Below are 20,955 nucleotides of genomic sequence, written 5' to 3' on the forward strand. Positions count from 1 at the left end.
TGTCAAGAGTCCGGGTTGTAAATGGTACACTTGGGGTCAGCCTGAAAAAACAAAATTAAAGGTGTAAAGGTGAGCACAGACCCGTTTCTAGATCAAGTGTCGAAGAAAATGCAGATTCTGGTTAAATCAATAATTCCTGCGTAAGTTCGTACCCAAAAAGGGAGCGTGATCACAACTCTCGTAAAGTTCAGTCTCTTTCTTCCTGATATTTATACCTCCTGTTTGAACCCCTTGTTTTTATCGTGTTGGTTAACTCCCCAGTCACTGCTTAGTAGCTGTCAAAAGTGGTTTTCTGTTTCATTCTAGACTTCAAATGTGTGTTTTTTACGTGTCACGCTTCAGCTTGATTTGTCCTAGTGTTCTCCCATCTGCCCTTCCTGAAGCGAAAGCTGTTTGTTTCTAATGCTGACATGTTGGGAGTTTTGTTTTCCAAAAAGGGTGGAACCATAATTTTCACAGAACATTTTATACCAGAGGCTCAAAAACAAAGATGTCTCTTTGTCTTATCAAATAATAATACGGTTCCCTCGCTCAACCTCTTTTCATAGCCTTCAATTATGCCCTGATCTTAATTAGTGCTTATAGCATTCATGAGATGATGATGATGATGATGATGATGATGATGATGATTATTACTGATTTAAAGGAGAGGACACTGACTTTCCCAAATTTTAGTAGAATTTGCCCAAATGATTTAGGAAATGAGTAATAGAAAAAGAATATGGTCATATGATCTCAAGGCTCTTTTTTTTTTTTTGCAGTTTGACAAATGTTTCCGAATCAACTGTGGGTGCTGTCTGTGGGTGCGGAGACCCTGACTGTGTATTTAAGAGAACGGCTTCCTAGAATATTCTTCTTGGCTTCCCCATGTATTCTCACCTCATGGATTCTTTCAGGCAGGCTTTTAAATATGGCATATTCCTCAAATCCTCTGCCCGTGGCATCTGATTCTCAGGCAATACACTCTGAATTTCCTTCAGAAGCTTTTGTTGCACACGGGGATTACGGGATAAATTGTAGAGAATCCACATTAAGCTGTTTGCCGTCTGAAAACCAAAGGGACATAAACTTGTAAACTTGAGTTTCTGCAAATAAACTGCCTTAAAACCGTCATGAGCTGAATACAAGCTGATGCCTAGCACCTTGCTTTGCAAATGCATTCATGACGCCTTTTCACGTGTCCCTATTCGCTGTGCAGTAAACAATACAGGATGTGAAAATTCAGATTTGTTTTATAAACTATGCCAATTAAGGATAGCAGCGGGAATCAAGATAGACTCCTTAAATAATCAGCTGCATTGGGACACTTAAAATATAGTTTGATTCAAAAACTGTTTGAACGCAAATGAACGCCTGTAGAACTGGTGAAAGGAAAGCAGGCTGGTAGGACTGTATCCACATCAATTTCCGGGTTGCGATAAGGTTTTATTGATGTAAGATGTTACCACTGGGGGAAAGTCAGTGAAGGGTCCAAGGGACTCCTCTCTATTTTTTCTTAGAACTGCATGTGAGGGGTGCCTGGGTGGCTCAGTTGGTTGAGCATCCGACTTCAGCTCAGGTCATGATCTCATGGGTTCATGAGTTTGAGCCCTGCATAGGGCTCACTGCTGTGAGCCTGTCAGCACACAGCCTACCTCAGATCCTCTGTCCCCCTCTCTCTGCCCCTCCCCCACTTGCATTCTGCCCCCCCAAATAAAACAAATATTACTTTAAAAAAAGAACTGCATGTGAATCTATGATTATGTCAAAATAAGGAAAACATTTAATTAAACATTTTTAAAATAGCAAATGGAGAGAAAACTTCAGTGGCAAGAGAGGGATGGGGATCCTAGCAGCTTTGCTAATGAGTCTTTTTTTCTTTTTAATTTTACAGTGCAAATGCACACGAAAAAATGCATTTCTGGAATTGAATCTGCGAAACCCAGAGTTTCAGCCACGTGCACAGAACCCTTGCAGGAGGGGGCCAATAGCAAAATAAGAAATTCTAGCATCACGTTGAGTACTTCAAGGAACCAGCCACAGTTTCTGACACAGGCTCATGGTCCCTTAAGTGGAGTGTTTTACTTCCTTTCCAAAGGCAACAAGAAGAGAAAAAATATGGGCAGAAATAGCCAGCATAGCTTTCAGCTTCATGATATTCACCACTGGTAGTCATATGTATTTGTTTTTAGGTCTTTATTTTTATTTTCTTACTTAACATAAGCCAAATCTTCTGCCAAATGCATGTGCCACTCACACAAATGAGCAAAGTGCGAGACGATTCGGAGCCAATGGTATTTGCTATTTTGGGAAGAAGATGCCTCCAAGGCAAACCTTCTTCATGGGAAGACCGGTGGCCTCAGATGCAAACAAACCCTGGCGGGCATTATTACAAGAGTCCAATTTACAAAACAGGAAGAGGGCGTAGCCACCAAATTAGATACACTTTCAAATTTCTCTGATTTTCCAAAAGTGACTTCCAGAATTGCCAGGACTAAAAAGGAAACATTTAACCATATCAGCGGGTCCCTTACCGCAAGTACCAAATAGAGTTTCCAGAAGACAAATGATTGTAGCTTTCGCCAAAGCCTTGTAAGACAGCCGGGGCCTTTTTGGGTAACTGCAGGGGCTGAACCGAGGGGGGAGGGCCCTGGGAGACCTCACAGGCCCTAAGTATCCCGGCCTGACCTCCGTGGAGGAGATCCATCGCGTAGCTCGTTTCCCTGCTTCCGCTCTTCCTACGCTGAGTGCACCTTCCACCCCACCAGCCCGAGCCCTCTTTTCAAGACATAGATTCCATCAGGCTACTCCCCTGTTTATAATGCCCTGAGATGTTTCCATCACAGGTGTCATAAAATCTGAATGGTTTACTAAGGCTGCTGGCTAACACGGCCCCTGGACTTCTGCAATGTCAACTTGACCACATTTGCTAGGTCTCCAGCTCCAATGCTTTTGCTGCTCCAGACCCTTTGCACGTGCTATTTCCTATACCGGGAGGACTCTTTCCCCAGATCCTCCCATGGCTGGCTCCCTGTCACCATTTCCGTTAGCTCCCGTATCACTTCCCCAGAGAGGGTACCCTGCCCTCCCCTTCTATCCCCTTACTCTGATGGTTTCCTCCATATCTCCTACCACTATTTGATATGATCATATTTATTTATTTCTTTACGTGTGTCTGGTCGGTCTTCCCTGCTAGTGGTTAAGTTCCACGAAGGCCAAGACCTTTGTCTCTGGTTCATGGTGTTCCTTCAAGCACCTAGAACAGCGCCTGGCCCAGAGCGGGCACTTGGCTTCTGCGTCTTTTCATTGATTCACCAAGTATTTGTTGAGCACCTACTATATGCGAAGTGCTGTTCTACATCCTGGGAATACAGCAGGTCCAAAACCAAGTCATTGCCCTTGGAGCTCACATTCCAGTTGAACGCAAAAGATAAAGGGTGAGGCTTTACTTCTACCCCTCCAAGGATCCTCTTAGGGTAAGTGACTCAATATGAAAGTGAGCTGAAATGAATTTCCCCCTTTCAAAGCCTTCTGGGGCATAGGAGAAATTACAACTTTGCTGTTCCTCCTACGTTTTCTGTGGACAAGAGACACTAAAGAAACGGGAAATACGGAAAAGAAATGAAGCAGGACCCATTCTTCTTAGAGATTACAGGTGCACGAAACGTTGGGTCACGAGGAATATTAATATGCATCCCGCCAGTGAGAGCTCAAAAAAACGGATCAAGGATAATCAAACCCACCCGGACAGTATGTGCATTTGGAGTCTGGCTGGATTTGGTACTCCCACGGCTATCAAGCACATGGGGACAGAATTTGGGCATTTAAAGTTAGCTGTTTCATGCAAGGTGAAATCAAGTTTCCCCTGACTCACTCCTTTTAAGCTTTAAATCAGAAAAAGTCAGGGTGTCTGGGTGGCTCAGTCGGTTAAGTGTCTCGCCCTTGGTTTCGGCTCCGGACGTGATCTCAGCTCAGGTTCATGAGTTCGACCCTCATGTCGGGCTCTGCGCTGATAGCCTGGAGGGCGCTTGGGATCTTCTGTCCCACTGTTTCTGCCCCCCTCCCTCCAAATAAATACATGAACTTTATAAAAAGAAAAAATATTGGACTGGTAGAAAGCATTGCAATATTTTTAGAGTAACAACCACAATCAGGCACTTTGGGGTAACATTCGCAACCTTCAAGAATACGTTCAGTTTTTTAAAAAATCTAGATTGTCAAAGAATAAGAAAAAGAAAAGCCTAGATGACCTATCTTTCTATGGTGTGGAATTTTACTGCTTCTGAATTCCCAGAGAGTGTATGTATTTGTCACAGAGCGCACGGATTTTCTCCGCTATAGAGCACATGAATTCACCTCCCGTCACAAGTTTAAGGACCAAGGCTGTGCACTGGGTCTCTCGCACCCTTTTGCTAGACTAGTGCTCAGTTAATCCTTGTGGAATGAGAGAGTTGAATGCCTCTTTAAAATGCATCACGATTGGGGCGCCTGGGTGGCTCAGTGGGTTAAGCGTCCGACTTCAGCTCAGGTCACGATCTCGCGGTCCGTGAGTTCGAGCCCCACGTCAGCCTCTGGGCTGACGGCTCAGAGCCTGGAGCCTGCTTCAGATTCTGTGTCTCCCTCTCTCTCTGACCCTCCCCCATTCATGCTCTGTCTCTCTCTGTCTCAAAAATAAATAAAACGTTAAAAAAAAAAATAAAATGCATCACAAGAAGATTTTCTGGACCATTCAGCAAAGGAAAATCAAGCCTAAGCTTACCGTTTCTACTGCAGCCAGTTGGAGCTCTGTGACAGCTGCATACAGTTCTTTCCTGGAAAGCTGATTGTGGAGATAAATATCACAAAGGAAATCCTTGCTGGGCTGCTCAGAATAGTGCTCCAACCGGCTGTCGATGCAAGATTTGACTATTGGAGAAGAGAAGAGGGAAGGGAAGTGAGGTGAAGATTAGGATCGAGCGTGAGGGAACCCCAGCTGAAATCCCCCCATGACACCTTACAGGGCCTTTGCAGGGACACTGACAATGTGTCCAATGAGCTAATGTTGCCTCATCGTTAAGTCGCCAAGAATTGATCGATGACCGCGTGAGCAGGGCTGGTCAAACCTTAAGATGCCCAAGAATCACCTGGGCATCTTCTTACAATGCAGATTTGGGATCAGGGGGTCTGGGGCGGGACTGGAAATCTGCATTTCTAACAAGCTCCCAGGTGCTGCTACAACCGTTAGCCTACAGGTCACAGTTTGAGTTTAAAAGCTTAGAGTGTGGAAGAGACCATCATGAGACAGAGGTGGGCCTCGGGTCCACTCCCGGAATCAGAACTCGTACCCAGATCCAGGCGTCTAGCCAGTTTGGTCACGAATGCAGGTAGTGGGACTTGAGCTCCCAAATCTGGGCCATAGAGGAGGAGAGAACCGTCCCCAGTGTAATCAAACACACACACACACACACACACACACACACACACACTGCCGTGCCCGTGCATGCTGACGACAGTAGTAGAAACTTCTAACGTTTGTAAAGAAGAACATTCTAGGCACGCGTCTGTCTCCCTTCAGTCTGCCGTGCCAGCCACCGCCAGGATAATAATAATGGCGAGGTTGGCAACAGTAACAAGGGCCGTAAGCGGTGCAGCAGTTAGAGTCTGGGCTGTGGAAGCCCTTCTCTCTGGCTTCACACCCTGGCCAGAAAGTTAGTTCTTTATGTCTCAGTTCTGTCACTCAGGGCTAATAGGAGGACCTACCTTATAGGGGTTTTGGTGACGATTCAATGAGGATATGTTTATGTGTGTGTACAGAATACACAGCATGGTATGATAGGATACGGGACCTCCTACTGGTACATATTGGTAAGCACAGAGATACTCATTGAACTATATTCGGCATCAATATTCCCCTCATAATGTAGCAGAACCAGCTCGGACCCACTGGGTATTGTGAGAAGCCAGGTTTTGACCGTATCTACATTAGACCTAGAAACGGTTGCAGTGAGGTAGGCATTGTTACTATTAGCCCATTTGAGACACAAGACTACTGAGGAGGAAAGAGAGAGAGCACATGTGGTCAACCCACCACACCAGTGGCAGAGCTGGGGTTTGAATCCACCTATCTGACTCCAAAGCTCTTGTTTTTAACTGCTTCGAGTTCCCAGAAACTGCAGAAAGCTGCCATGTGCCTTTTCCTTAGAATTTGTCTACACCGGGAAGATTCTAAACTCGTGACTGCAAAGCCCATAAGAATCAGGAGGAGCAAATTCCATCGGGATCATTCCAGACCTTCTGGCAGAGGCTCCAGAGACAGGGAGCCCCGGTGTGTGTGGCCCCATTACCTGATTGGAAGATGGTGTCCCAGGCCCGCGTGTGGGCCTGCCAGACCTTGGTATTGAGGCTCCTGTGCAGCTCAACTGGGGTCACCATCATCCTCCCAAACATGCTCATCATCTGCGGGGAACGCAACGCCTTTTCATTCCGGGTTCCCCTTGTCTCCAAGACAACCGCCTCACCGGAAGAGGAGTGTTCTCCACACCCCGCACGCACCCCGTGCTTCCAGAAAGGCAGGAACTCAAAGGCCCCACTCCCCCCCCTCCACCCCCCAGGCCTCTCCCACCAACTCTGGGGGTGGAACCCTCCCCCGGGCCCCATAGCACATTGAAAACAATCTTTGGGACGATTTGCCATTGGATGTGCCCCCCTCTCGAAAATAAACAAACATTAAAAAAAAATGATTCTATGACCCAAATATTTTACACAAGAATGAAAAAGGAAAACCATCACTTTCTTATTGACTTCAATTTCCAATGATTTCCAAACTTCAGCCATTTCTGTACCAGCTTCACAGTATCTCTATATCCCCCTGTGACCTAAGGATTCAAAAGTTTCACATCTGAAAAAGGTCAGACTCTTTTTGAAATAGGACTCCCACCAACTGACCTTCAACTGAAACACCTACTTAAACTTGCCTAAACCATGATGTAGCATGCTTCCTGGTTCATGACCATCCATGCCCATCCATCCATGAAAACACATTAACACCTTGAAATTAACACTTGACTATTGTGACAAAATAACGTGTGTGTGCTACTCCTGGGGAAACACGACGCGTTTGTGAAATTCTGCAAATCAGGAAAATTGTGCTCCTCAAGGCGATGCTTACTGTTTTGATGGCCGTGATGAAGTTCAAAGCTTCATCTCCTGTATTCTCCTGAAGGAGTCCAAATCTCTTCTCATAGAGCACAAGGCAGATGCCTGTTATTTAAAAACAACCAACAGTCACACAATCGCAGCAATACTGGGGTCTCCAAGTAGCTGGCTACTGAAGGCACGATTCCGTCTTTTGTGAAAGTGAGGTCTTTTCAAAGAACAGAGGAAAGGTAGAAAGTCTGGGAGAAAGGGGCATGGCGATACTTTTCCCACTTTCCAGAAGCTGTCTCCACGCCCCATGACCCAACCCCTGCAGAACCTCCTGGTCAGAAATGCCGCGGTGATAACGTAACCATTTTTATACACGAATGAATCTGTCCTTCAATGTCTGGCTTTTGTCAGAGTTTGTCCCGGATAGCACGCATAGCAGTCATTGTTCACGGCCTACCCGTACTCATTCTCCCCCGTTTCTTTCCTAAGAGAACCCCGATTTTATTTAGGGTGTCAACATATCAGTCCTCGGGCAACAATCTGGATTGATCTAAGACCCTGGTGTCAATCACGTTCCCTGACTTCCCAGGCTTCCGGTAGCAGCCTGAGAAGCCAACAGGAGTGCCAGGGAGGCTTACAGGAAATACTTTCACTTTCTTGATAAAAGGAGCAAGTGCGCTTGGCTTAACTCTTCCCTCTTTCCTTCCTCTTTTTGCCTAGAAGGCAGAGGGGAGACCAGGAGAGGCAGTAGCCATTTTGCAACAAGCCAATAAGGATGGATGAACAAGGGGCGCCTGGGTGGCTCCGTCGGTTGAGCGTCCGACTTCGGCTCAGGTCATGATCTCACGGTTCGTGGGTTCGAGCCCCGCGTTGGGCTCTGGGCTGACAGCTCGGAGCCTGGAGCCTGGAGCTGGCTTCTGATTCTGTGTTTCCCTCTCTCTCTGCCCCTCCCCTGCTCACCCTCTGTCTCTCTCTGTCTCAAAAATAAATTAAAAAAAAAACATTAAAAAAAAAAAAAGGATGGATGAGCAAAAAGATAGAAAGGGTCCCCAGTGACATCAGTTGTGTGCCGGCCGTGGACTGCCTTCCTCAAGACTTCTCATAACGCTAGACAATAATTCTTAAACCACCATGGTCACATCTTCTTTGACTTGCAAAGACATGCATTTGATACTCCTTCATTTGGGTATTTCCAGTGGACAGTTTCCAAAATATACACTCCCTTTCCTCCTCTGTAATCATCCCTTCACTTTTTCCTGTCCTCTTCCCCTTAACACCTTCTGCGGGTTTCTTCTTTGCATGGTGTTTTCTAATGTGCTAACATAGTCGGGTGGGCTGTAGCTTTAAAGTGAGGCTGAGGGGCGCCTGGGTGGCTCAGTCGGTTGAGCATCCGACTTCGGCTCAGGTCATGATCTCACGGTTCGTGGGTTCGAGCCCCACGTCGGTCTCTGTGCGGACGGCTCAGAGCCCGGAGCCTGCTTCGGACTCTGTGTCTCCTTCTCTCTCTGCCCCTCCCCCACTCACACTTTGTCTCACTCTGTTTCTCAAAAATAAATAAATGTAAACAAAAAAAATTTAAAGTGAGGCTGAGCTGATGGGGGAGACAGGTCATGACAAAAGCCTCCCTCCCGGGGTGCCCTCTCCGATCCCTCACAGTAGCATCCAGAGCGATCCTTCCAGCACAACAGCCCAAGCCACCCTCTGCTAAAAACGCTTCGTAGAACATCACTTCCAGGTGCCCCTGTGCTCAAAACCAAATTCCCATCCCTGGTTCACAGGGGTCGGCTGCTGCCTTCCTCCCATCCTCTGCCCTCGCAGTGCCCCTCCCTTGCAGGACACGCTCCCATCATTCTGAACGCCTTCCTGTTCTTTCTTTGCTCCTTCATTCACCTTCACCTGGTGAATTCCTACTCATCTTCCAGGACTTAGCTGATACGGCACCAGGGCCATGACCAACCTCAGCTGATGCAGCCCTTCGGATTCTCCCACAGCCTTGAACTTCCTCGGTCAGGTGCCTGCCCACTCTATAAGAAGTGTTTCCTTGCCTCTCGCCCCTGGGCAGCTTCCTGGGCCAGGCAGAGCCCTGCTTGCTATTCCCTGAGGGTTCCCTGAAGAAAGGGATCATCCCCAGCTTCTGTCTGGAATGCTCCATGGCTCACCATCAGACTTGAACTGAAAGCCCGAGTTCTGGCTGAGACCTCCGGCCCCTGGCTTGGTTCTCCTCAGCTCCTCCTTCCCTTCCCCCACCCACCCACCCACTCAGAGCCTCGGACGCATTGCCCATGCTTCCTCCGCAGGGGGATGTGCCCTGCCTGTCTCCACAGTCTGCAATAATCTTCCCACAGATGCCCTGTGGCTTGTTCTTTTAGGTGTCACCTCGACTGTCGCCTTAACCAAAGCAGACTTGCCTCCTCTAGGCACTACCGTTCTTTATCGCATACTTTACCCTTACCTCTTGGCAAAGTATATAATAAAGTGTGTTTACTTGTTGGTTGTCACCCCTACCAGACCCTAAGCTCCACGGGAGCCCGGTCATTGCCTGTTTTGTTCGCTGCTCTATCTCTAGGACCGAGCACGGTGCCCGGCACATAGCAGGTGTTCAATAAATATTTGTTGAATGACTGTATGAACAACCTATAGTGCAAAGCATAACTTAAGTGCCCGAGAGCACAAAAGACTGTGCAGGTGGCCCTTCTTTGTCAGCAACAGTACGTGGTTATAGAGGAACTATCCTCAGAGCCACGTTTTAGCCTCAAAATCCCTTGGAAAATCAAATGAACAAGTCGGCGAAGGCAACTTACTTTCGTTTTTTAAGTAGGCTTGGCGCCCAGTGCAGAGCCCAACTGGGGCTGAACTCACAACCCTGAGATCAAGAACTAAGTGGAGATTAAGAGACAGCCGCCTAACCGCCTGGGCCACCCAGGTACCCTGACAAACTTACTTTCAAATGACCATTTGTTCAGTTCGCTGTATAAGCCTTCAATGCGGCCTCTCTCATCACAGAGCTCATCTATTCTACCCATAAAATCAGCCAAGACCTTAAAGGAAAGAAACCACAAAAGACACATTTCAGTCATTAAAGGAAAACAAAAGGTTAAAAGCTCAGTACGCTGACTTCGGGGTTTGTTACCTTGTATATTCACTGCTTATAACGTTATTCATTATGAAGCAACACTAATTACATATTCTCCTGCGGGGGCTCACCTCCTGCCCTAACAACCTCGTCCTGGGTTATTTTCTCAGCTTTTCCCGCAACCACCCAAAATCTTAGGTTTCAGCTCTTGATCTAAATTTAAGAAAAGGAAAACATTTCTTCTAATCGGAATGGGGAATCAACCAAGTTGTCACAACACCCCAAGCCCTATGAGGTTTGCTGCCTCCATACCTGGGCCAGCAAATATCTCCTTACTAGCTGGCGTCGTGTTAAGCGTTTTGAACTTGGGACCAGAAAAATCTGCAAATTCTAGACACAGCTCCTTTGCTAAATAGCTCTGTGACCTGGGACATGTTATGTAAGTGCTCTAGATGCCAGTGGCCAAAATCAGGATTTGTTTTAAGTGTTTATTTATTTATGAGAAAGAGAGAGAGAAAGAGAGAGAGAGAGAGAGAGAGAGAGAACAAGAAGGGGAGGGGCAGAGGGGGGGGGGAACAGAGGATCCAAAGCAAGCTCTGCACTGACAGCAGAGAGCTCCATGTGGGGCTTGCACTCCCGAACAGTGAGATCATGACCTGAGCCCAAGCTGGACACTTAACAGACTGAGCCACCCAGGCACCCCCCCAAATCAGGGTTTTTGGTGACTAAAGCCTCACATTTTACAAGGCTTGTATAGTACCAAGCAGTGCCCGAAGCGTGCTATGTTAGCGGATCCCCACAACTCTGTGAGGTAGGAAATACGATCTTCCTTCCATTTCCCGCAGAACAGACAAGAGAATGGGCTTCCAGTGAGGCTAAGGCACTCGCCCTTGGACACGTGGCTACAAAGCGGCCATGCTGGGGCCTGGAACAAGGTATGTGTGAGTACCAAGCCCACCCACAGGCATTGTGAATTTGTCCACTTAGTGCATTAAAAAGTACTTTGCATTTGTTTCCCCCCCCAAAATCCAGAAATTTCTCATCAACATATGGAATTTTCACCACTTAGCCAAAAAATAATAATAATGATAAAATCTGGAGCCACTAGGTCCGCATCCCCATGTGACAGTCATTTGCTGGAATGGGGCAGCTGTCCCTCCTAGAAAGGGCATGCCCTTTCCTGTTTGCAAAAATCCCTGCTGAGCCTTCCTTATACATTTATATTCATTGCCTGGTCCCTGAAACCTCCTGGGTTGGCACTCTTGCACCTATATGATCCTTTCTGGGTCCAAGTTCAGTTCCAAATAAACACCCAAAGTGAACAGGAGTAAAGAGATTACTGTATGCTTAAATCCCTCCCTCTTTGGCCCTTGTTAACTAAAGGACAATGTCTAAATGCCTTATCATGGTACAAAAACATTGTTAAGAGCTGCCCTCTGTCCAGCATCATTGCACAGACAGCCTCATCTCTGCTGCACCGAACGTACTATTTCCTGAACACATAATGTCATCTGACTATTTTCAGCAAGCTATTCTTTCTGCCTGAACGCCTTTCTACACTTGCTCTGGCTTGAAGACTCCTACTCATCCTGCAAAACCCAGCTTAAATGGCACAACCTAGGAATTTTATAAGCATTATCTCATTTAATCCTGCGAGGCCCAGTTTATAGAGTGGGAGAGTGAAGCTTAGGGAAGTTAAGGGTATAGTCAGTTTACAGGGCCAGAGGGTGGAAGGCTGAGGTTCAAATCCAAGACCGGAATACCAGAGTCTCTGCTGGTAATCGTTCCCTCACTGAGATGTTACTTTGCAAAAGAGTGAAGGAAGGAGAAGTAAGGTTTTGGCGGAGAAGGAAGTCAACAGCGAGGAGTAAAGGGAGACCCCTGAACCATCCAAACCGCCTGTACTTTGTAGCTATGACTTAAAGTTCCATAGACATCTCTCCCTCCCCAGGAGGCCCAGGGAAGCTGCCCCCAGCCTGCATACCTCATTGATTTTGTTGTCCAGCTTCATAATTTCCACTGGTTTCATTAGTTTCTTCTGGAAGGCACTCCGAACTCTCTGCCAGTCTTCTCCTTCCCTGGGAGAGAAGCAAAATTATACGTAGCGCAAATTGCAAAGAAAAGAAGGGAGCAGCAAAGACACCTCCAGTGCTGGAATTGTGTGAACTAAATAATCAAATGAGCACTGAGACTCCTGCTAAGAACTATCCAGAGAATATGCACATTGGAACACTGGGGGCTGGTTTCACAACGGGGTGAAAAAGCACCTCTCCTCTCCACCTAAGATTACACCAGAAAGGTGAAGTCCAGATAATACGGGCTCGGGCCTTTTGAGATGCCCTTGCGGGGGTTGATTTGGGAGGCCAGGTACCTCAATTCTCAGCAGTAAGAGTAGATACCTGAACATTCTCTTCGCCAGCAACCCAGATCTGTTTGAGAACAACGTTGTCTTCTCTTAGTCACTGACTCGGGTTGAAAGTCACATTCCTGGGTGGCTCAGTCGCTTAAGCGACCCACTCTCGACTTCAGCTCAGGTCATGATCTCATGGTTTGTGAGTTTGAGCCCGGCATCAGGCTCCATGCTGGCGGTGTGGAGTCTGCTTGGGATACTCTCTCCCTCTCTCTCATGCTTATCATCCACCTTCTTCCCTCATCCCAGAGCAGACGGCACAGCCTCTGATGCACCACGCATAACTATGGCTTTTAATTCCAGTAAATATATTATCCTCCAAAATACAACTATTAGGGATTGAAAAAAAAAAAAAATCAAACCCAAACGCGCTAACCTGTTAAATGCTAACCATTAAAAGCAGAGGAACCTCACCACATTATGGCCTTTACTTACCTACAATGCAACCCTGACGCCCCTGAACCTCACCTTTCTGACTAGATCTGGGTCATAACCCCCCATTCCCCTCCAGAAAAAAAAAAAAAAAAAGGTAACTGTCAAAAGCCAAAGAAGTCAATTTCTGGCTTTGGAGCTCAAAGAAGGGGAATACAGAGAACTGTAAGGGATAATTTTGTATAGAATAGGTTGGCCTGGCACGCTGACTTCACGACCTCGTCTGGCCCCAAAGTCTGAACCCCGCTATTTGTAGAACCCTTTTGGGCTTTCTTGGACGGAAAGGCATGGCCCTGCCCAGTTGCCAGAGACGACGCAGGTGTTGGGCGCGCAGTACAGTTGTGTGCAACCCGTTCTGATGCAGGCAGGAGTTGGAGACTGCGCCTGGTGGGGGCTTTCGTGCCCCGCTGCGTAGGAAGGGGACCCTGCGGAGAACCCCCTCCCAGCTTCCAGCCGCCGCCCGGACTCACAGGATCAGCAGCCCGTAGCCCTCCCGGCGGTAGTCCCGATAGGCTTTCCAGGGCTTGATCTCCAGCCGCTGGGGGTACGCGCTCTCCGTGCGGTACAGCGCTTCCAGCAGGCACGGCGAGCCCAGGTGCACCGAGTCGAAGGAACCCAACTTCATGCGGAAAATCTTGCCGTATTTCCGGTGGTACTCGGCCTGCAGCGGAGGCCAGGGCCGGGTCAGCGCGCGTCCCCCCACCCAGAGCAGTCCCGGGAGCGCGTCTGCCTCCTCCCGCCTCCTTCCTCCCGGGGCCCCCGCCGCTGCCGCGACGCCGGAGCGCCCCGTGCGCCCCGGCCGCGCGTCTCGGGGAGGGTTTGGGGCGCGGGGCAGAGAGGGGAGAGGGAATTGGGGCCCGACGAGGCATTTACCAGCGTGTCGTGCTGTTTCTTGAGCCCCCCTTTCCAGAGAATCTCCGGCAGGCTGCCCAGCAGCGGCCAGTTGGTGGGACCCGGCAGGGCGGCCGCGTCCTGCGCCTCGCCGCGTTCCATCACCGGGCAGAGGGGCACCTCCCGCGGCCGAGGGGGCGCGCACGCCGCAGACGTCACGGCTCTGGGGGGCTGCCCCAGGTGGCGCAGCTGTTGGAGGACGGCGGCAAGGGAGCGGCTCTTGCCGATGGGGGAGCTCATGGCCGCGGGGGACACCTGGCGCGTGGGAACGCGCGGGGACCGGGAAGCACGACTTTGTTAAAGAGGCGCGAGCGGGATCGGGGGGGGGGTGACGATTCTGGGGGAGAAGGGCGAAGAGGGCCAGCAGGTGTGACGCAGGGGGCGGCGGAGGAAAGGGGAGCAGAGAGGACCGCGACAAGGATGCTCGGCGCTGCCCGGTGCGGCAGCCTCAGGGCGCGGGGACCCGCTGGAGGAGTGCCTCCGGGGGCCGGGTGTCTCTTGGAAGGGGAAAGGAAGGGGTGTGGGTCCGCCTGTGGGGCTGCGAGGCTGACTTCCAGGTCCGGAGCCGCGGAGTGGAGGTGTCAATGAGGGCAGAGGGATGCTGCGCGGCGCCGCGCTGTCCTCCTGTCCCTCTCCATGCTCCATGCCCAGGGACCACGTATTTATGGACACGGGGCAGGCCCCGGGTGGCCAATCAGCAGGCTGGGTAGGGCGCAGTGGGCCCCGGCTGGCCTGGCCCGGAGGGACGCGGGACCCGGGGGGGTGGGGGTGGGGGGGGGCGGAGGGCAGGGCTGGGGGTGGAAATAGGATGGAGTCAGCGAGGTGAGCGAGGGCGCCCGGGCCTCGGGTGGCGGGTACGCTGCTCCCCGGGCGGGAGCGCGGCCGACTCCGCCCGGAGTTCACCGGGTGTGCGCCCGGCGCGCCTCCCCGCCCTGACCCGGCGGGCAGGAGCCGGCAGTGGCGGCCGCGGCTGCAGCCCCGCGCTTGCACAATCGCGCTGCCGGGCGGGCGAGGTCTCCGAGGGCGGCCCCGGGGAGGCTGCCGGCGCCTTCAGGGGGGCCCCGGGGTCCGCGCGCCTCCCGGGAGCGGGGGCTTGCCAGCCTGGACCCAGCTCTCTCTGGAGGAAGGTTGGCTTTCTGCGCCTCCCAGCGTGGGGTGTTTGAGGCTTAGTGAAAGGCATCCAGAGAGGGCATTTCAACCTTCGGGTCTTGGCCGGGGCGAGGAGAGCCAGCTGGGTTTGCAGGCTCCTCCCTGGGTGCTCCATTTGCTCGGTTCTTCTGAAGATTTAATGAATTACAGTAGGTAAAGCGCACACAACAGAGCCTTGTCCGCAGTCAGTACTCAGTGTAGTCGTTGTTACCTCCTCTTGGGGCAGTTCTGAAATGCGCGGTGAAAACGTGGCTTGCCCTCGAGGCTGGGTTACCTCTCCCAAGTCCATCGGCCCCGTCTCTTTTTGGACACCGACTGCCCTGTGCAGAGATGCGCCCAGGCAGCGTTAAGTCGCGTTGCCCCACCTTCCCCACCCTCCCTTGCAAAGTGCACCCCAAGCAAGCAAGACACACACACACACACACACACACACACACACACTCACACACTCTTTCGGGAGTCGTCCTAGCTGCCAGGGGTAGAACTTGTTCTACTCATTCAGGAAGAGAAGGTGAAGATTTTTGTTGAGTGTTTTAAAGTAATTCGTGTGCTGTCATTATGACCCAGCACCAACAACTACCGCCGGCCAGAAGTTTCCTCGCCAGGCTTTCCAGTCACGTGACTGGCTCTTTAATGACCCGACTGTTCCACAACCCCTTCCCTGGTGAGTTTATTGTAAACTTTCAGGTTTCTCGAAAACTTTTGCGGTCCACCTTGAGCTGGAACACTGCCATTTCAGATTTGTCCTGACATGTTAATGATTGCTAATGTTAACAATACCTATATTAATGTAAGGTGTTATGTTAATTATTATTTTAATTGTATTAATATAATGTATTATATCTACTATTATAGGATGTTAATATAACGTATCATATCTGCTTAACAGATATCCATTTATATATACATATTAGATAGTACATTTTATATATCACATACTATATAGATTATATCCTATATGTAATATATACATCTTATGTTACATAGCATACAAATGAAAGCTTTCTAGGGCTTATGATAAACCAGGCACTTAAGCTAGACATTTTACATAAGTTTCCCCATTTAGTTCAGTCCAATGACAAAAATAAATGAAGAAATAAAACCAGAGTTAAGCCCAATGTCACATGTGGCTCGTGTGGGATTCAGCCCCCCAATTTTCTGATTCTGGCCCTTACGATATACACCCATCTACATATTATACCACCTTTTCTTAAACCAAGAACATCTCAGAATATTGGAAATATTCTCTAAGTGGAAATACCACCAAAAGGGGGTAGGTGGGATCAGTTTGTGGGGGGCTACGTGATGCAATGTGGCCTTATGTGCTAATGGTGGTTGAAAAACTGAAGAAGGAGGAGGAGGAGGGGGAGGAGGGGGAAGAGAGGGAGGAGGAGAAGGAGGAGGAGGGGAAGGGGAAGAGGAAGAAGAATTCCAAATAGAAGATGAATTTAGTCTATCGTGTCTATCTTGTGTCTGGCAAGTGCTCGGCACATAGAGAATGGTCAATTTATTTATTGACCGCTTAACTCTTATTGTTAAGTCAGATATTAAGTTATCCCCCCTCCTTATTTTTTCTTTGCTTCCCCTCCCTGCAGATGCATTCAAGAAGAAAGGGAAATAATTTCATATTTTCTAGGTTTTCATATGAATCTAGCACTATGTTGCTTTATAAACTCCAAGTAGACACTTGGGCAGTGCAGGCAGTCCTTAGTGCCAACGATGGTCAGCAAGAGAATTCTTATTTCAGGAAAACTGGCTTCTCGTGTCCAGTGGAGAGAGTCCCCAGTAATTTGTACACCGGATTGCAGAGAGAAGAAGATTGGTTCTTGGAAACTTGCTTGACATAAACACACATCCCTCCTTGACAAGGCACAGCTAAATTCAAAATGACCAGTCCCAGAAACACTCTTCCTGACTGGGCCTCATCCCTAGCTTATTACGAAGCCTCTCTGAGTCATCCTGCCCGGGATCCTGCTGGGAATTACTAATGAGAGATGTTGTAGCATCTCATAAATGCCCACCCTCATTACGGAGACAGGTCCAAGCCCTCTGTTTTGTTCTGGGAAATCTTACCAAGTCCTGAATGGATAATTATACTCCAGCCCTCACACACCAAGCCACCACCACAGATGACAAAGTGTGTGTGTGTGTGTGTGTGTGTGTGTGTGTGTGTGCGCGCGCGCACGTGCATGTGTGTGAGCTTGTGTGGCGAGGGTGCGGTGGAAGACTCTTTGGAAGGACAATAGCTGCTTTCACTACTGAAAAACACAAAACTCTTTCAAATATATTAAGTGGTTATATAGTTTTGTGCTTCAGAGTCTTTACTAAACTTGGTGTAGGCCCTAGATCTGTAGAGGACTTGCCTTCCACATCTGTAGAATAGATGGGGTTAGAATCAACCTCACAACCTGAGTAAAGCCTAAGCTTCATGGGAACAGCAATAATAATAATATTAGCCAATCTGGGGTTCGCTGTGAGAGTAGTGAGTACACAGTTCTCAGCACGGGAGAAGCATTTAGTGGATATTACCTCATAGCATTCCTGTATTACATGCCTTGGTTTTTGCAAACTACATACAAAAGGGGCAACATATAACCTCTCAATGATCATACCTTGTGTCCAACTTAACATTGCAATTTCAACTTGGGAAACTGTATAATTGATTAAGCCAAAGGAATATTAGCAAAGAAATGCTGGTGAGTTCAAATCCCAGTTAGCCCGGTAGGCAGATAAACCAGGGTTAATGTATTTGTCTTTGTAAGCTTAAGTACCTCCTCTCAAGGTGGTGATAATGGTCTTACCCACCTAGTGGGGTTTTTCTGAGGATGACAAAGCATTGGAAGTTCCTGGCATCTACTAAAGCTCTGAAATGTTTATCATTAAAGTGACGAAGTACACGAATTGGGCTCATAAGTAATCTCTAGTATATTCGTCTCAGAGTCCTCTGCCTAATTAGAGAAAAAATCGCCCTGAAATTACAGACATTGTCTCCTTGGTTTTGTCTCTCCTGGAGTATATGATCTAGTGGTGTTTACCATGGCCAGCACCCAATAAGCAAATAATAAGCAATTGATTATTGATTTTTTCCTCATTCTTTAGGGAAAGCAAAAGATCAATATCAACGCATTTTTTGTTTTCTGAGAACTTGCTGGTAAATCCTGGAGGGCTTTATTTGTGTGTCATATAGAAAGCAATTCTGTATGACAGAAATAGTAATTTCAGTCTCCACAGATTGGATTGAAACCATGGCTCCATTACTCGCAAGCGTGGCCTTGGGCAAGTTACTTAACCTCTCTGGACCTAGTTTCCTCATTCAAAAATTGGGGGTTGCTATGCCTATAGGTCAGGAAGGTTAAGATTATACTTGATTTAAAGAAAATTTTTAATGTTTTATTTTATTTTTGAGAGAGAGCGAGAGAGAGACAGAGTGTGATCAGGGGAGGGGCAGAGAGAGAGGGAGACACAGAATCCGAAGCAGGCTCCAGGCTCTGAGCTGTCAGCCCAGAGCCTGACGCGGGGCTCGAACTCACAAACCGTTGAGATCACGAGCTGAACTGAAACTAAGACTTGGATGCTTACACTGACTGAGCCACCCAGGTGCTCCAAGGTGAATACTCAAAATACCTTCCTGACACAATTAAACACTATCTTCCCAAACATTCATCTGGCCCCAAATATGCTTAATGATTTCCGAGTACAATTCAGTCCTGTTGGTAAGTTGAAGTTACATTATGGAAAAATGCATCCTAAATCCCCCAAGACGTGTTTACACAGAGAGAACTTCTTATTGAACGTTTTGAAAAAAAAGTTTGTTTGTTTGTTTATTTACTTATTTATTTAGAGAATCCCAAGTAGGCTCGACACCCAGCAAGGAGCCCAACTCGAGGCTCAATCTCACGACTCTGAGATCATGACCTGAGCTGAAATCAAGAGCTGGACGCTTAACTGACTGAGTCCCATCGTCGGGGAGAACTTTTGAAAAGGTTCCTCATTAAAAGAGCTGTTCCATCGCGAAAGAGATGAAAAATACAATGTGTACACTCAGGCTCATGAATCATTCTCCTTGTACAACAAAGAATAATTTACCGAGGAGTCGAGGAGCTCCTGTGTGTGTGCCAGATATTGTACTATCTCTACGAACAGCGGCAAACTCTAAGGTAAGTATTAGTTTGCTGTTTATGTGAGAAAGCTTGTTTCTTAGGGAGTTTAAGCTACACCCGAGTTTCATTCTATCCCTCCATGTATTGCCGAGTTGGTTCCTCATCTATAACATAGAAACAATAGTGGCTCTGTCTTTTATTCCCTTATATATATAATACATATAATATAATTATTATATATTATATAATTATATAATATACATTATATATTTATATTATTATATTAGATATTATATATAATAATATAATATAAATAATATAATATATAATATTATATATTATATATTATATCGTATTATTATATATGTATATATATTATATAATATATATTATATAATTATATTATATATAAATATAAATATAATATATATAAATATAATATATACATTATATTTCTCTATATATTAATATATAATTATCATATATAATATATTATATGTTATATTTATTAATTAATATATGAATTAATTAATATTAATTAATATAATATATTGTATATTGTATTTATTAATTAATATATGAATTAATTAACATTAATTAATATAATATATTAATATATATAATATATTATATTTCTCTCTATATATTCTCTATTTATATATATATTTATATATATTATGTATAATATATATAATATAATATAATATAATATAATATAATATATATTATATAATATATATACTATATTATATAATATATATAATATAATTAATATATAATATATAGAAAAAAATATATATAATATTATATATAATTAATATATATTAATATATCATATATATTATATTTCTCTCTATATATATTCTCTATTTATATATATAATATATAAATATATATTATATTTATATTATATTTATATATTATATATATATTATATATAATATTTATATATAATAATATATAATATATTATATAATATATAAATATATATTTATATATTATATAATATATATTAATATAAATTTATATATTAATATAAATATATAATATATATTTATATTTATATATTTTATATATAATATACTTATATTATATATAAAATATATAATATATAATACATATATTAAATAATATATAATACATTATATGATATATAATACATATATTATATAATATATAATATATTATATAATATATAAATATATTTATATATTATATAATATATATAATATATAATATATAATGGTATTATATAATTACAGTCTTGTAACTTGAATTCTACCTTGCTTTAGGATGTCAGCTCCCTAAAGGCAGGAAGACTATCTGTCTTGTTTTCTGCTCTATTCTTAGTACCTATATCTATGCTTGGATCAGTTTAGGTGCTCAATAAATGTCAAATAATATACTACAAGGTAACAGAGATTAAACGTCTTATTTGTTATAGCTGTACTTGTTTGAGTTGATTGATTTTACGGTTCTAGTGAAAAACAGTTCCTAGTAAATAATATGTTTCATTACAAATCTTATATATAAAGGAATATTTTATTTCATTTTTTTCTTTTTTTCACATGTCTAAGAAAGTAGAAATCTGTACAAAGAAGATGTGCACTCTTTATTTTATTTCTTTTTTCTTAATTTTAAATGTCTGTTTTTGAGAGAGAGAGAGTGTGTGTGTGTGTGTGTGTGAGCAGGGGAGGGCCAGAGAGAGAGGGAGACACAGAATCTGCAGCAGGCTCCAGGCTCTGAGCTGTTGGCATAGAGTCCGACACGGGGCTCGAACTCACAAACCGTGAGAT

The 20,955-nt window shown here is 45.7% G+C and overlaps 1 protein-coding gene across 1 annotated transcript in view; it reads right to left on the reverse strand.

Moving 5' to 3' along the window:
- LOC131485967 (1,25-dihydroxyvitamin D(3) 24-hydroxylase, mitochondrial) overlaps positions 1–14,564 on the reverse strand; it is a 21,399-nt gene extending 6,835 nt beyond the window's left edge. The window contains exons 1-9 of the mRNA XM_058686012.1: positions 13,893–14,564; positions 13,490–13,680; positions 12,162–12,255; positions 10,046–10,142; positions 7,127–7,218; positions 6,303–6,414; positions 4,739–4,884; positions 880–1,046; positions 1–41 (exon numbers count right to left, since the gene is read on the reverse strand). The exon at positions 1–41 is cut by the window's left edge and continues 38 nt beyond it. Of these exons, the coding sequence (XP_058541995.1) occupies positions 1–41; positions 880–1,046; positions 4,739–4,884; positions 6,303–6,414; positions 7,127–7,218; positions 10,046–10,142; positions 12,162–12,255; positions 13,490–13,680; positions 13,893–14,150 (1,198 nt within the window). The 5' untranslated portion in view covers positions 14,151–14,564. The remainder of the gene's footprint in view (positions 42–879; positions 1,047–4,738; positions 4,885–6,302; positions 6,415–7,126; positions 7,219–10,045; positions 10,143–12,161; positions 12,256–13,489; positions 13,681–13,892) is intronic.
- Positions 14,565–20,955: the final 6,391 nt, after the last annotated feature.

This window comes from Neofelis nebulosa, chromosome 9 (assembly GCF_028018385.1).
Source record: "Neofelis nebulosa isolate mNeoNeb1 chromosome 9, mNeoNeb1.pri, whole genome shotgun sequence".
In the NCBI taxonomy this organism is placed as follows: Eukaryota; Metazoa; Chordata; class Mammalia; order Carnivora; family Felidae; genus Neofelis; species Neofelis nebulosa.